Source organism: Orcinus orca, chromosome 8, assembly GCF_937001465.1.
Source record: "Orcinus orca chromosome 8, mOrcOrc1.1, whole genome shotgun sequence".
NCBI lineage: Eukaryota > Metazoa > Chordata > Mammalia > Artiodactyla > Delphinidae > Orcinus > Orcinus orca.
In genome coordinates, this window is record NC_064566.1 from 95,592,339 (window position 1) to 95,607,264 (window position 14,926).

The 14,926-nt window shown below is 52.9% G+C and overlaps 3 protein-coding genes across 10 annotated transcripts; 1 reads left to right on the forward strand and 2 right to left on the reverse strand.

Annotated features, from left to right (window-relative positions):
• Window positions 1-252: 252 nt before the first annotated feature.
• Window positions 253-7,780, forward strand: HMBS (hydroxymethylbilane synthase). 7 transcript variants are annotated; one of them, XM_049712940.1, is made up of 14 exons: window positions 253-270; window positions 2,865-2,918; window positions 3,264-3,336; window positions 3,722-3,771; window positions 3,855-3,910; window positions 4,295-4,372; window positions 4,602-4,679; window positions 4,817-4,892; window positions 5,995-6,108; window positions 6,358-6,396; window positions 6,599-6,718; window positions 6,961-7,014; window positions 7,155-7,241; window positions 7,340-7,780. In XM_049712940.1, exons 2-14 carry the CDS (start codon window positions 2,883-2,885, stop codon window positions 7,511-7,513), a joined length of 1,035 nt encoding a protein of 344 aa, XP_049568897.1. In that variant the 5' UTR covers window positions 253-270; window positions 2,865-2,882; the 3' UTR covers window positions 7,514-7,780. The 7 variants fall into 7 exon arrangements, with proteins under 7 accessions (XP_049568897.1, XP_049568895.1, XP_033290321.1 ...); XM_033434430.2 differs by lacking the exon at window positions 253-270 and adding an exon at window positions 418-617 and having other exon boundaries at window positions 2,865-2,924; XM_004273310.4 differs by lacking the exon at window positions 253-270 and adding an exon at window positions 419-617.
• A 317-nt stretch (window positions 7,781-8,097) lies between these two features.
• On the reverse strand, window positions 8,098-10,001 carry LOC101272102 (histone H2AX). Its single transcript, XM_033434434.2, has one exon. The coding sequence runs from the start codon at window positions 9,351-9,353 to the stop codon at window positions 8,922-8,924; it is 432 nt and encodes a 143-aa protein (XP_033290325.1). The 5' UTR covers window positions 9,354-10,001; the 3' UTR covers window positions 8,098-8,921.
• Window positions 10,002-10,154: 153 nt separating this feature from the next.
• Window positions 10,155-14,821, reverse strand: DPAGT1 (dolichyl-phosphate N-acetylglucosaminephosphotransferase 1). 2 transcript variants are annotated; one of them, XM_004273307.3, is made up of 9 exons: window positions 14,661-14,821; window positions 14,226-14,346; window positions 13,831-14,044; window positions 13,440-13,586; window positions 12,062-12,146; window positions 11,504-11,692; window positions 11,095-11,182; window positions 10,773-10,928; window positions 10,155-10,689 (listed from the first exon to the last, which is right to left on the reverse strand). In XM_004273307.3, exons 1-9 carry the CDS (start codon window positions 14,819-14,821, stop codon window positions 10,624-10,626), a joined length of 1,227 nt encoding a protein of 408 aa, XP_004273355.1. In that variant the 3' UTR covers window positions 10,155-10,623. The 2 variants fall into 2 exon arrangements, with proteins under 2 accessions (XP_004273355.1, XP_033290320.1); XM_033434429.2 differs by lacking the exon at window positions 10,155-10,689 and having other exon boundaries at window positions 10,799-10,928; window positions 11,076-11,182.
• Between the last annotated feature and the right edge of the window lie 105 nt (window positions 14,822-14,926).

Sequence of the window (14,926 nt, forward strand, 5' to 3'; positions counted from 1 at the left end):
AAGCTGTGGAATTCTGGGTGACTAGCTTTCAGAAGCAGGCCTCTTTCATTTGTAGACGTTGAATGCAGCCTGGGGGCATGGTAAGTTGCTCAAGTAGCCTTTAACTTCCGACGCCACATTGTAGGGTTAATCTCCTTTTCCTCTCGGCACGCCTACTTTTGGTTTATTGACGTTCCCTTGGGTGGCGGTAGGAGGGACTGAAAAGAACGAACTTTGTGGATAAATCTGGGAAGCATATCTTGGCCACTGACCGTCGGTATTCCTGGCTAGGTAAAAGTAAAAATGAACAGTTGGTGGGCCTGGGTCTCAAACGGGGAAGACCAGGGCCAGCCTGGGGGAGTAGGGGCGGTAACGCAAGGTAAGATCTTCTCTGTTGCAATCGTTCTAATTCCCGCCCAGGGGAGGTCTAGCCCCTCTGGGGCGGGGCCGGAAGTGACGCAGGCCCTTAGCGGGGCCGGGAGTGTGTGGCTGCCGGAGGATTGCGAGCTCCGCGTGCGCCCAGTGCCCGGCCGGCCGGAGCCTTCGGCTTGCCCGACTCCGGAGGACACGGGCAGCAGCCTCCGGCCTACTTCCCGCGCACAGCCATGTCTGGTAACGGCGACGCGGCCGCAACGGCGGTGAGTCCTGAGCCGGTGACCCTCGCAGCTTCGGTCTTCTGCACTAGCAGTGCCACGATTGGCCCCAAGTTGCCACTCTCCGTCGTCAATTGGTCGGGACGGTTATCTGTCTGGTTTTTTTTTTTTTTTTTTTTTTGGTTCTAACAGTTTTTAAAGGGCCAGTAGTTGGGTTGCCCTTAGGGGAATCAGAGAGCGGTGGGGGCGGACTTAAGAGCAGATCGATTGTCTCGAACGGAACCCCGTTCCTGCGGGGATCTGGATGGGATTCCATGAGGCATGGCTTCCGCGGCTCTAGATATAGTGACCCAACACAGGAAAATTCGTCTGCACGAGACAGGGTGCTATTCCCCGGGATCCCTTCACACGAGACAGGTCCTAGTCGAGATTCAGCCACTTTGGGGAAGTGTTCCATTTTGGATCCAGAGAGGAGAGTGTACCTCGAATTCTCCGAACTGCACACAAACGTCTTGGAAGTGCACCTTCTCCGCTTTTTTTCTTTTTAATGGACACCCAGCCCCAGCCTACACTCAAAACTGCCCCAGCCTACACTCAAAACTCCCCAACTGAGACACATCATTGGGTTACTACCATGGACGGGGGACGCCCTTGGGCCTTCCTATTCCTAGCCTGGGGTCCCAGTTCTGGGCTTGTGCAGATGCAGACTGCAGAGCCCATGAGGCCAACGTCAGCCTGAGATAAGAAAGGAGTGGGGCAGCTGCCCTATCTCTCCCTGACCTATGTGCTGGTAAGGAGTGGGATTCTGTGCCATTGCTGACATTCCTGAGTGCTGGACTAGGCGTAAGAAGATTTGGATTCCAGCTCTCTACCCATGATTAACCCTGTGGCCCTGGGCAAGTCACTTTGCTCCTCAGAGCCAGACTTTGCTTCTGTAACGTAGTTCCAGAGATGCCTGCCCTGTCTACCTGATAGGTTGTTATGAAGATTAAAAGCAATAGCTCTAGGATATACATGCTCAATAAGGAATTTTTTACTGGAACAATTTGACTTGAATATGCTGTGCAGAATCAATGAAATTAAGGGATTGTTTGAACATAGCAGCTTCTGGGACCTTAGATTCCTTTCTGTGGGCTGCCTGTGGCCCAGATTTTTAGTTGCCATGTTTAGCATTTCCAACCTAGCCTAATTTGCTTAGGGTCCCCCAGGGTTTATTTATTGGATAAGTGATAGCTATGGAGTAGACTAGAGTCCAAGAGCCACCAGCTGTCACCTCCTCCAGCAACAGAGGCCCCAGATACCTGACTGCAGAAGAACTCTGTAGGATGAGGATCCCAGAGCAGGGGAAGTTGATAGTATCTATAGTGATCACTGTCTGATCTGGGAAGAAATAGGACCTCAGACTGGAGAACCCAGTTCTGCCTGCTTGGCACTGAATACCTTTGTCCAAGGTGCCCTGGCAAGAGGAAGAGGCATGGCCCTTTGAGTTCTTGGCTTGGTCTCTGACATCCTAATATTTCCTTTGTGGTGAAACCAGAGGCTGCCCTCTAGGTGAATGGACATTAGACAGCTCACCCTCTTAGTCTTACAGAATATCAAAAGCAGAAGATACTTGAGTGCAAACTTCTTCATTTTATAGATGAACAAACAGGTTTATAGATGAACAAATAAGATGATGTGTTCAAGTTCGCCCAGCCAAGAGGCTGAGCAGGACTGTACGTCAGGTCTGTCGATCCCAGTCATGCATTCCGTCCAGATTACGGGATCCACAGTGTGTGGGTAGCTGTGGGGTAGCTCTTATGGCATCTAGGTGGCACTGAAGCTTTCTCAAGTGCCGCTCCGTTGTGGATGCTGAACTTGTCCTCAGTGACTCAGCTCACGGTCCCCTGTGTGGCCCCAGCTGTCCTGCCCCTGCCTGCTGCAGGCCCCACCCTCCCTGGGGCCAGACTGATAGACCTTATCTCTCTACCCACCTGGCTGAGTGCAGCATTCTTACTGCCTTAGCTTGGATGGGCTTCAGGGCTTAGTGTCCTGGTCATTACAGCAACAGCAGGTCCTACTGTCACTTCTGTCTGGTCTCTGCTTCTCTGGATCCCTGAGGAGCCAGAGGTATTGTTGGGGAAGGTAAAGGGACCAGTCTTGGGGAGGGGAGTGTTTCCCCACTCCAAGGCTCAGCTGGCCACAGGCCAGGGGGAGGTTCCTTTCTTCCAAGCCAGTGATTCTGGTTCTTGGACAAGGTGTTGAGGAACACAAAGAGCAGCAGGGACTGTGACCTGGGGACTTTTTCTGCAGGAAGAAAACAGCTCAAAGATGAGAGTGATTCGCGTGGGTACCCGCAAGAGCCAGGTGAGTGTAAGTACCGGGGTGGAGGAGGTTTGTCAGAAGACTTCTGTGTTCACAGTATTATAAGTTGGGGGGCCCAGAGCGTTCTCAGCAGCTCGGGGATGGAAGAAATGGGGTGACTGAGTATCAAATCCCATGCAGGATGACAGATTGCATTCTGTAAAGAGATAGTCCTTGGGCTGGGAAGTGGGGGTACAAAGGACTCCCAGGCCAGACCCCCCCCCTTCCTAGGTGGGCATTCAATCCCCTCTCTGAATTCCAATCCTTTCAGGATCTCCCTGACCCTGTGAGGGTCTGACCTTAGGGTGGTGGCCAGAGGACAGGACTAACCTGAATTTCTACCCCCAGCTGGCCCGCATACAGACGGACAGTGTGGTGGCAACGCTGAAAGCCTTATACCCAGGCCTGCAGTTTGAAATCAGTGAGTTTTCTGGAAAGGAATGGAAGCTAATGGGAAGCCTTTAACCCCTGGAGGGGAGAACACAGTGTTTCTGCCTTTGTCTTGCACCAAAGCCTGGTTCTATTGCCTCTGAGAATTCTTCTTGGCTGTCCCCAGTTTGGAGGGCCCTTTCCTTCTCTGAACACCTCCAGCTCTGACTACCTGGGCTAGCCTGGCATTTATCATCTGCTTTGGGTCTTTTTGTGATTACGTCTGGTCTTCCTCCTAGATTGTACATTCCCAGAGGGTAGGGACTGGGGCTTATGTGCCTCTGTATCCACCAACAATCTTAGCACAAGTGCTCAGCTCAGTAGGGGCTCAATAAATGCTGATCACTGAACGTCTGGTTTGTTGATTCTCTCCTCAGTTGCTATGTCCACCACAGGAGACAAGATTCTAGATACTGCTCTCTCTAAGGTAACATTTTCCATCCAACGCTTTTCCCCCTCCTCTTTCCTTCCCCCAAAAGATTCACCCTGAGGCTCTTTCTTGCCTGGCAGATTGGAGAGAAGAGCCTGTTTACCAAGGAGCTGGAACACGCACTGGAGAGGAATGAGTAAGTGATAGCAGGGAGCATGGTGCCCTCCCAGGCTCTCGCTAGGACCCCAGTGCACATCAGACCTGGGTATCAGCTAGACTGTTGGGCTTAAACGCTTGGATAGGCTAGAGAGGGGCTCATATGTGAGTTTTTCAGGCCTCAGAAAAGGAGAGTGTCCTGGTTCTGAGCCATCTGGCTGCCTGGGGGTGCAGGACTGGCTGAGGGAGGGGGGTGAAAGGGAGTGTAGGAGGGGAGCAGGTCTCTGGGACCCAAGGTCTCAGAAAGGCCTGCTTCCTGAACCGCTCTAGGCTCTGCCAGTGACGTACAGGCAGGAGTGGGTGGAGAAGGGCTGGGGACGTGCTGCTCAGACCCCTTCTCCTTCTCTCTCTGCCATCTCTCTAGAGTGGACCTGGTTGTTCACTCCCTGAAGGACCTGCCCACGGTGCTTCCTCCTGGCTTCACCATTGGAGCCATCTGCAAGTAAGAGTCCTGCCAGTCAGGGGGCCTCAGCATGGGGTAGACATCATATTAACCTTGACTTTTCCCTTTGGGACTTGGCCCTCTGCCTCTAGGCTGTCTCCCCTGCCCCGAGGAGTGTCAAGCATGGCAGAAAACTCAGAAAATGCCAGTTAGTTGACTATTGAGAGAGCCTGGAAGTGACCTGAACCGAGATCTCTCCCTTATTCTATGACTTTCCCTCCATCCCCAGGCGGGAGAGCCCCTATGATGCTGTGGTCTTTCACCCAAAATTTGTTGGGAAGACCCTAGAAACCTTGCCAGAGAAGAGGTGAGTGGGGCCTGGATAGGCATCTTGGTGGGATGTGCACAGAAGATGGAGGGGTGGGAGGAGGAGGAAAGGAACAGTGCCTGCCTAGTTAAATCTCATGCGACTTAAATCTCATTTTAAACCATCTCTCTGAGCAGCGTGGTGGGAACTAGCTCCCTGCGGAGAGCGGCCCAGCTGCAGAGAAAGTTCCCACATCTGGAGTTCAAGAGTATTGTATCCTTATAGCGGAGGGAGGAGGCAGCAGCCAAGGCGGAAGACCAGGTCCAGAGGGCCCTGGGAGTTGTGAGAGTGGAAGGGGCTTCCAGAGGAAGTGGACCATGGATGCAGTGGACTGCCTGCCCTCCCATTCATCCACCCATCCATCCATCCATCCATCCATTCATTCATAATCCTTTCATGTTTTCTTAGCCCCAGGCAAGTGCCTGGCACTGGGGATATGATGAGCAAGATCAACATTGTCCCTGCTTACACGGAGTTTACATTTTAGTGCTGGAGACAGACAACCAGGCATTGATAATACAGAGTGATACTGAATAATGATTACATCGAGGGAGGGGGGTTGGGGGGGTGCTTCCATTTAAATTTAAATAATTAAAAATTGGTTTTATTATAGTTGATTTACAACGTTGTGTTAGTTTCTGGTGTATAGCAAGTGATTGTTGTACATATATATACATATTCCTTTTCATATTCTTTTCCATTGTAGTTTATTGCAAGATATTGAATATAGTTCCCTGTGCTATATAATAGGACCTTGTTGTTTATTTTATATATAGTAGTTTGCATCTGCTAATCCCAAACTCCTAATTTATCTCCCCCCATCCCCTTTCCCCTTTGGTAACCATAACTCCATTTTTATTTTATATTCCACTATATCGTTTTGATCTTTACAATGTTATATGTTTGTAAAACTGATTTTCAAAATAGTATTCGCTAAGTGCTCCAGTGCACAAAGTAGGGAATTCTCTGGAAGCTTCTAGCTGGAACATCTAAACACAGAGTTGAGAGTCAAGGAAGGCTTCTCAGAAGTCTTGTAACCTTGGGCAAGTTATTAAATAAATTAAAACCTCTCTATCATTTTTCTCATCTGTAAAATGGAGATGATAATACTACCTACGTCATAGGGTTGTGAAAATTAAATGAATTGACATATCTAAAGCGTCTGGCATGTAGTAAGTATGAGGTAAGTGTTAGCTGTTGTCATTAGGCTGAGAACTCAAAGGTGAGAAGTTAGCAGATTGAGAGACTCAGGCAAAGGGAACAGCATAAGGCTCCAGACTGCCCAAAGCTTGTGGTCCTTAGCGCCTCTCCACAGCGGGGAAACCTCAACACACGGCTTCGGAAGCTGGATGAGCTGCAGGAGTTCAGTGCCATCATCCTGGCCGCAGCTGGCCTGCAGCGCATGGGCTGGCAGAACCGGGTGGGGCAGGTAGGGCCTGCCACTCTTCACGCCCCGGTTGATGTTCATCTCCTTCCTGCCTGTGTTCTCTTTTTGAATCCCACCTCTAACAGTGCAAGCTGGAAATGAGTCCCAGGTTGGGAAGACTGGGGATCAGAGGCCAAACTCCCACTCTTGCCTCTCCAGCCCTTCTGTATGCTAGAAAAGCCCCATCTCACTGCTGTGTGCTTTTAGGCACTCCCACCTCCACCCTTCTGACTGCCTCTTCTGCCCCCACAGATCCTGCACCCTGAGGAGTGCATGTATGCTGTGGGTCAGGTATGCTTGACCAGGGAAGCCGTGTATTGATGTGTCCCTTTCTTTTGTTTTCAACCAAGAACACTCCCAGAGAGGGGCAAGCCTTGGGAGGCTACTGGCCCAAAAGGACCTGGCAAACAGGTGGAAGTAGGCTGGTTCCCATCCTTAGCTCCATTGGTTGGGGAAAGATTGGCCCTGATATCTTAGGCTATTTTTCCATCAGGGGGCTCTGGGAGTGGAAGTTCGAGCCAAGGACCAGGACATCTTGGATCTGGTGGGTGTGTTGCATGATCCTGAGACTTTGCTTCGCTGCATTGCTGAACGGGCCTTCCTGAGGCACCTGGTAGGGCCTGTGCTCTTGTGGAGGGGTGGGTACCTGGAGAGCTGGGAAGGGTAGTGGGGAGATTTCTCAAATTATTGCTCTGTATTTAGTGGTAACTCATCCTTCAAAGTATGGACAGGACCCAGGTCTGGGCTGCTACCTCATTTTCAGTTATGTCCTTAGAGGGGTCTGTTATCTCTGAGGACTCTGGTTACAGGGTGGTGGTAAGGGTCCTTGGAGCTCACAGGGAGAACTTGTTGCAGGAAGGAGGCTGCAGTGTGCCAGTGGCAGTGCATACAGCTATGAAGGATGGGCAAGTAAGCAGGGGAAGATGGGTGGGAGGGCAGGGAAGGGATTCTGGCATTTCTCCTGTGCATCCTGAGCTGCCAGCAAGAAAAGCCCAGGTTTCTAAGCAGTTCCCTCTCACAATATGCTGAGGCAACTGTTTCTTTCCCAGCTATACCTGACTGGAGGAGTCTGGAGTCTGAATGGCGCAGATAGCATGCAAGAGACGATGCAGGCCACCATCCATGTCCCTGCCCAGGTGCCAAGGCTGGAGGGTGACGGAGAGGGTAAAAAACACGTCTGTATGTTACTTCCCCTTTTGTGCTCACCAAATCCTACCCTCCTTCCCTTACCCAGCATGAAGATGGCCCTGAGGATGATCCACAGCTGGTGGGCATCACGGCCCGGAGCATTCCACGACGAGCCCAGCTGGCTGCTGAGAGCCTGGGCATCAGCCTGGCCACCTTGCTGCTGAACAAAGGAGCCAAGAACATCTTGGATGTTGCTCGGCAGCTCAACGATGCCCACTAACTGGTCTGTGGGGCACAGGTGCCTGGGCTGCTGGTGCCCCGTGCCTACATCCCAGCCCTCAGTGCCCCAGTCTCACTGTTACCTGGGGGGTGATTACCCAGGGGATGGAACTGCAGGGGCGGAGACTTAGAGACTTGTCTCAACTTGGGGCCTTGGTGATGCCTTGTCTCCTCAGTAGGTGGAGGCTTAGTCTCTAGAGAAAAAACATCTAACAAGCCACAGCCTTTGAATGTAACCAACTCAACTAATAAACTAGATTTGAAGGTGGCTTTGTTTTTGATGGGGTTGCAGGAAAGAAAGATAAGGACAAACACAAGACCCTTTGCTCCTTACCTGAGAGGCTAAGACCCCTGTCCAAAGTTCTCCTGGAATACATTGCCTTCTGTTTCTGTCTCAGTAGTTCTGACAGAATAAATTGTCTCCCAGGGAACACCAAGAAAGAACCATAATCTTATAATCTACAATTTGCCGCTCCAGTTAACGGTAAAGCCTTTGTATCAGATAGCTCCCCTCCCCCACTACCTTTAGGAATCTACAGTCATCGATCCTACAACCCGTCTGCAAAATGAAGAGACACCTCACTGTTTAAAAAAGAAAATCCTTTAATAAACAAAATTAGTCCATCTGAAACTCCCCAATACCTAAAGTACTGTCTTGGATGGGTTAGCTGCAAAATTCCAGTTCCGAGGCCAACGGCGACTCAGTCCAGATGGGGATTAACGGACTAGTGCTGGTATCTAGGTGCTTGGCTTGCGGAGCGGACCCGCCGGGAGGGGCGCGGGTCCAGGGGCAGGACTCCCGCAGACCCCGACACCGCGGGAGATGCTCACGCCGCGAAGTGTGTCTTCCGGGACGCGCACAGGCCTGCGAGTGGAGATGGAGGGAGCGCGGACGTGCAAGGCTCGGGATCCGGCAGCAAAGGGCGTCCCGGGACAAATGAAGTGACCGACTGACTCCGCCGTCAACCGAGTCCCGTCCGGAGCACCGGGCTGGTGGGGAACGCGCGCGCGCGGCCGCGCCGGCGGCCGTCCGCACCGACTCACCTTCCCCACCACGCGCCCCGGCCCTGCGTCAGAGCGGCCGGCCCAGCGTTCTAGAAGGTGCCGCGGCCTCCCCGCAGCCCATCAGCATTCGGGGGCCAGGCCGGCCGAGTCACGAGCTCGCTCCTGGCACCGAGCGGCGTTCAAACGGCCGCCCTCCGCCGAGCCACGGCTGGAGCGAGCCGCGCGGGGGAGGGGCAGGCCGCGCGGCGGCGGCGGGGCCGCGGAGGGGGCGAGTGAGCTGCCGCCCGGCCGGGAGCCCGACGCGGCCCAGCTCTTTCCGTGAGCGTTGTGGTGGCCCTTAAAAGGGCCTTTGTGGTGGCGAGGGGAGGGGCCAGGCGGCGGCGGTGGCGGCGGCGCGGGCGCCCTCAGTACTCTTGCGAGGCCTGGGTGGCCTTCTTGCCACCCGCGGGCGCCTTCGGCCCCACGGCGGCGCTGGTCTTCTTGGGCAGCAGGACGGCCTGGATGTTGGGCAGGACGCCTCCCTGGGCGATCGTCACGCCGCCCAGCAGCTTGTTGAGCTCCTCGTCGTTGCGGATGGCCAGCTGCAGGTGGCGGGGGATGATCCGCGTCTTCTTGTTGTCGCGGGCCGCGTTGCCCGCCAGCTCCAGGATCTCGGCTGTGAGGTACTCGAGCACCGCCGCCAGATAGACCGGCGCGCCAGCGCCAACCCGCTCGGCGTAGTGTCCCTTCCGCAACAGCCGGTGCACGCGGCCCACGGGGAACTGGAGGCCCGCTCGCGACGAGCGCGACTTGGCCTTGGCGCGGGCCTTACCGCCTGTCTTGCCGCGGCCCGACATGCTGCGCGAGGTAGAGGAAGGGAGAGGAGGGCTGCTCACGAGACTAAGGCACAGCCGTCCGCCGCAGTCCAACTGCTGCCGCGCGCGCCCAAGGGCCGCCCTTATAAGCCCCCAGGGCGCACCCCCGCGTCCTCCTGATTGGCTCTTTTCTCCAATACCCGCCTCCGGTTGGCTGCGGTTAACCCTTCGATGACGCGCCTCAGCTGAGGGAACGCGCCCGCCAATTGGCCGAATTTGAAAACCTTTTGCCCGGGGAAAAGGCGAGGAGGAGCGGCAGCAAGCAGTCAGCCAACCACTCCCGGGTGTAGCCAATCCAAGTGAAGCGCGCCAGATTTAAACCCTACAGCCCAGACCAGAGCCGGAACACAAAGAGGGTGGAGCCTGAAGTCACCTCAAGAGCCTCAGGGAAGTCTGTGCGGGTCTAGGATTTTTAAAGGAAAGGGGTCAACACTACGGCTACCTCTTCCTCCGGTCCCAGGTCTGGTCACTCCCTCCTCCTGCCTGGCAAAGGGAGAGTGAAAAAGGGAAGGAATGAGACCCCCTGAAAGTCCAACCCCATACCAGAGAACAGATAACACCGATCTTATGGCCCTTTATGCCACCTGAGCAGCAGGATTTCCTATTTATTCAACATGTTCTTTCTGGTCTGTTCTTTCTGTTCCCTTCTTGCTAGGAGGGGCCTGATGTACTGAAAGAAAAAGGATGGGGCAGAGAGATAGGCATCCTCTCCGAGGAAATGCCTCCACCAACCCTCCCAGTCTACCCTAAAATGCCCTATATAGGAGATACACCTACAGGAACAACAAGAAAAAGACGACAGTTTATTGTCACCACTGGGAGCACAGGCCCCCCAGTCTGCTAAATCATCAGAATATTTAATTTATAGTCATATGTCAAGTCACCTTCGAGCCTGTGTCCCTATCCCCAGCCAGGGTTCTATCCCCAGGCCCAACATATTTCTTGAGTGTCAGAGTTGTGGATAATTGCATCAAAGCTACAGTATCCCACCTTAGGAGGCTGCAAAGATGGGATGGAGAGGGGGAGTGGCAAATAGAAGAAAGCCATAGGCGAAGTCCAATCAATAGTCATTAGAGGGCAAGAATGGCCCAGGATGTCAATAATCACAGGGGAAAGGGAATGCTGAGGACAAAATCTGGAGGAGAATGAAGTGGGGAGAGGCCTGGGCCAGGAGGCAATCTTGGTCTGGAAGAGGTCGGCCTGAGTCAGGAAATCTGGAGGCTGTGAAGCAAAGGACAGTGGACCAGGGGACTCAGACATCGTAGAAGAGTCGGACAAGCTGGTACCGAATGGAGAAGGTGACAGCACTGCCCACGACCTGTAAGAAGAAATGAACTACAGTAAGAACCACAGAGAAAGGGAGACAAGGAGATGTAAGTCACATCACCAACAGCATTGCACCTGTAGCAGCAGCAGGAACAGGGTGAGGTTTCTCTCATGCATGGGCCCAAAGACTTTAAGTAGCAAGTTGATGAGGGTCATGTTGTTACACTCCGTGAAGGCACCATCCTCATTCTCACTCTGGCGCACTGTCACTAGCCGGAGGCCTTCTGCTACCTGGAGGGGTCAAAAGTGGAGAGAACTTCAGCTAATACCTACACTTCAGGAATGGGGACCTGCTCAATGCTTCCAAACTCCCCTTGGGTGTGATGTAGGCCTAGGTTCCCCATTCCCTGAATTCCGAATGGCAGCCTAGAGCCTTACCTCCTTGTTACCCTGTTACCTTTAGAATAAAGGTGCCCAAGAAAGAGAGGCTCTTGGTCTTGAACTTGGAATAGCTCATCTCCAGTTTGCCTGTCTTGGTATTGAGTCTGCAGGGGAAGACAGCTTCATGTGACTGGGCCACTACTCAAAGAACTCTCCTCCCTGTGCTTAATTAATAGGAAGAGCACTGAATGTGGAGTCAAACAGCCTGAGATCTATTTCTGGCTCTGCTGCTTGCTTCTGTGTGATCAGAGCTGCTGTGAACATTAAATGAGATCATGGAACTAAATGTGCTCTGTAATGTATAAAGGGCTAACTGCACGGCAAGAGTTAGCCCTTCTTTGGGCCCATTCCCTTTGCACAGCAAACGTCTAAGGCATCCCAAGGGAAAAAGCTATGATGTCCCCTTCAAGCCCCAAAGCGGCTACCTGGGTATACGGTGGCGAGGGCAGGGGATGATATGCAGGAGCTGAGGCAGTGAGTAGACGAAGTTGAACACCTGGGGCATGAAGAAGAGTAGCATGGTCTTGCTGAAGTGTCCCAAGATGCCCACCACGGCAAAGGTCATGCCAGCAAAGTAACAGAAGGTATCTCCCACAAACACCCGTGATGGGTACCTGTGTAGGGGAGAGGATCTGAGCCAGTGGCAAGAGGCATTAGCAATCCTTTCTCTCACATCACACACCCTGCGCACTGGTCTAGCCCTGACCCTAGTTCTGGCTCAGAGGACATTCCAGCTCTCCCAGCAACTCTCCAGGAAACAAGGTCCCGAATCCATCTATTCCTGGGGGCTCCACAGTACCTGCCCCCAGCTACAATTGGGTAGAGAATATTTAAGATTTAAGAATATTACCAAAAAGACCCAGAAAACACTCAATACAGAGATGCACAGGTTAAGCCTCTCCGTCAGGAGATGGGTCGCAGTGAGGAGGACCGTACTGGCCACAAATTCAAATAGCTGTCCCACTAGCCACAGGCCTACTTACCAGTTATGGTAGAGCAATCCCAAGGTGGTGAAAAAAAAGGGTATCATGAAGTAGAGGGAAAAGATATGATCATCCCGACAATCACCTTTGGAAGCAGGGGAAAAAGAAAGAAGAAAACGTTGACAGCCACGTCCCCTGCACACCTGGGTCCTATTTTTGTCTGTCCCTGAGTTCTGTCCCAAGCTGTATCATCCACCTCTCTAGGTCCCAAGAACTCACTACCCCTTTTATGTCATCCAAGCAGTTCCCAATATTTCACCTCTTTCATGAACCCTTCCTAAACTAGTTACTGTCTTACATTTGGTTTAGACCATTCAGACTTAGGTCTGAATACCAGCTTTACTTCCTAACTGTGTGACCTTGATCATGACACATTTAACTTCTCTGAGCCTCAGTTTCCTATCTGTGAAAAAAGGCTGATGAAAACACCTGCCACATAGAGCTGTTACAGAGTTTAAAGTGAGATCACATTTTAAAAGTGCTTAGCTTTAGTAAGTACTTATGGATGTCCATCAGCCAAAAACCACCAGCAACACGCCTGTAGTCAAAGCTGGGTTTACTGACTTGAAACAAGAGAAACTTTGGAACCCACACACCATGGGGAACCATGGGATGCCTCAGTAAGGAGGTGTTAGGAGGACTTTTTTTTTCCTGCGGTACGCGGGCTGCTCACCGCTGTGGCCTCTCCCATTGTGGAGCAATGGCTCCGGACGCGCAGGCTCAGCGGCCATGGCTCATGGGTGCAGCCGCTCCGCGGCATGTGGGATCTTCCCGGACCGGGGCACGAACCCGTGTCCCCTGCATCGGCAGGCGGACTCTCAACCACTGCGCCACCAGGGAAGCCCAGGAGGACTTTTTATAGAATTTGTTTTAAATAATTCTGGGGAGAATGCAAGGAGGCAGAGTTTTGCCCTGCACTGGGTGCTGTCAGCAGAGATAATGCTATGATTGAGCATCTTAATAATTTTTATCCAAGAAGTGAGAGGAATTGAGTTGTTATCGGAAGGAAGCAGCAACCACTCATGTTAGCCAGAAGGGGATCTTGGTCATTTTTGTGAGATGCACCGCGTTCCTGTGGTTTTGTCTATGCTCAGACATGGTTACAGAGGGATCTAGTTTTGGTCTTACTCTATCACGGTCACAGAGTGACCCTGTCTGATTCTGAGGTTTTGTGAAGTTGTTTATGCTCAGTAGGAGAAGACCATGGCCTACCTATTAGTGCCAATGCCGTTATAAATGACAGCGCTGCTATTTTCCTTTCTCACATTTAACAAATCTTAGTTTTTTTCTCACGTTTAACAAATTCCCCAAAGCCAGATAGCAGGCAACTTCCTTAACACTCAGACTTCTCTCCTCTCCCTAGTCCAATCCCACCTACCTTCCAGCTCCACCAGGTTGAAGACGATGATGGAAGCAGAAATGACTAGCGACTGGCCAGCCTCTAGGCCATTAATTCCTGCTAGGATATTGATGGCATTAGTACAGAACACTGCCAGCAGCCCCATGTAGACATAGTACAGGATCCCTGGGGGGAGAAAACAGTAAGAGAAGTAACGCCACCTGTAGAATGAGAATTTAAGGATATTCTTCTGAGAAAAGTGGTGAGGATAGAGGATGGGATGAAAGGCCAACAAAAGGATCTAAGAAAACACAGGGACAAAACAGGGAGGAGAATGTGGAGCACCAGGAAGGATGCTCTGCTGGATATCTCACAGGGTAAGGGTGCCCTGAAGTAGGGGCCATAGGGGCAGAGTGGCAGTGCTACTCACCCAGGTCCAGATGCAGGCCAAGAAGTGGGCGTAAGGGCTTGGGTACCACAATGGTCGTGTTGCCAAAGTTGGTGAAATAGACCATGAGGAGAGGTAGTGAGGCAGCTGTGGGCAGCAGGAGCTTATGGCGCCAGCGCAGATTCAGTACATCATCCGCGAAGCCCAGGAAAATCATGCAGCAGATGGCAAGGAGTGCACCTATCAGGGCCACAAACTGGGGAGGGCTCGGGCAGGTCATGGCTCCAGCCTACTCCCACTTCACAGTTCCTTTCAAGAATTCCCATCTTTTCTTTCGTTCTCAGTCCCTCCCCTCCCTGCCACACCCAAATAACCCCAACTCTCTCCAGTAGCTCCCAGTCCCAGCCACAGGCAGCAGCCCTCACTAACCCACTTACTTCATGGTGGGGGAAGGCTTTACACTGCTCCTCCACAAAGCAGTTCAGGAAAGGGAAAGGGATGAAGCAGAAGAGTATGATAAGGAAAACAGCACCGCTGATCACTCCCTGGGACTCTGGGCTGTGGCCCAGCAGCAAGCCGGGGGGAGGGGGAAGAGGAAAGGGGGCGTGGTCACTCACTAGTGCAAGCATCACCATAACCTGACTTGGGGGCGGGGAAGGGCACCACTACTGGAGTCCCAGATACACCCAAGGGTCCCATCTTCCCGCCTCCACCCCTTCCCCAATGCTAACCAGATATGCCCTCCACCTCCCAGAGTCCCGGGCTGGCTGTTGGGTTAGCACTACGTCTCCGCTCGCAGTCCACCACTCCAGTCCCCGCCCCTGCCTGCCCACCCCTTCCCCACTGCCCCGGACCAGCGCGCGGCCCCTCACATTTGCTGCCGGCTGGATTTGTTGAGGTCCTGGCCGCAGAGCCGTGCGGCGATGAAGTGGCCACGGAAGGCAGGGATGAGTGTGAGTGTGGCTACAAGTCCCAGCAGCGAGCCGATCAAATTCACCAACAGCGGCATCGGCAACTCCGGGAAGGCCCACATGGTGACCGGCCAGGGGGCCTGGTCGGCCCCCTCCTTAGCTAACGGGCAAGCTGGGCAGAAGCCCCGTGGCCCCAGCAGTAAGGAGTGGCCGCTCCCCACAGGCTG

What these genes read in the sequence shown, in the direction of transcription:
- HMBS (XM_033434430.2), top strand. Translation starts at nt 585, where the DNA reads ATGTCTGGTAACGGCGACGCGGCCGCAACGGCG. An exon ending in CCCGCAAGAGCCAGGTGAGT is followed by an intron (nt 2,925 to 3,263) that starts GTAAGTACCGGG and finishes TTCTACCCCCAG; the next exon opens with CTGGCCCGCATACAGACGGA. An exon ending in GGCAGAACCGGGTGGGGCAG is followed by an intron (nt 6,109 to 6,357) that starts GTAGGGCCTGCC and finishes CTGCCCCCACAG; the next exon opens with ATCCTGCACCCTGAGGAGTG.
- LOC101272102 (XM_033434434.2), bottom strand. Translation starts at nt 9,353, where the DNA reads ATGTCGGGCCGCGGCAAGACAGGCGGTAAGGCCCGCGCCAAGGCCAAG.
- DPAGT1 (XM_004273307.3), bottom strand. Translation starts at nt 14,821, where the DNA reads ATGTGGGCCTTCCCGGAGTTGCCGATGCCGCTGTTGGTGAATTTGATC. An exon ending in TGGGCACCTTTATTCTAAAG is followed by an intron (nt 10,929 to 11,094) that starts GTAACAGGGTAA and finishes TGACCCCTCCAG; the next exon opens with GTAGCAGAAGGCCTCCGGCT. An exon ending in TGTTCCTGCTGCTGCTACAG is followed by an intron (nt 10,690 to 10,772) that starts GTGCAATGCTGT and finishes TTCTTCTTACAG; the next exon opens with GTCGTGGGCAGTGCTGTCAC.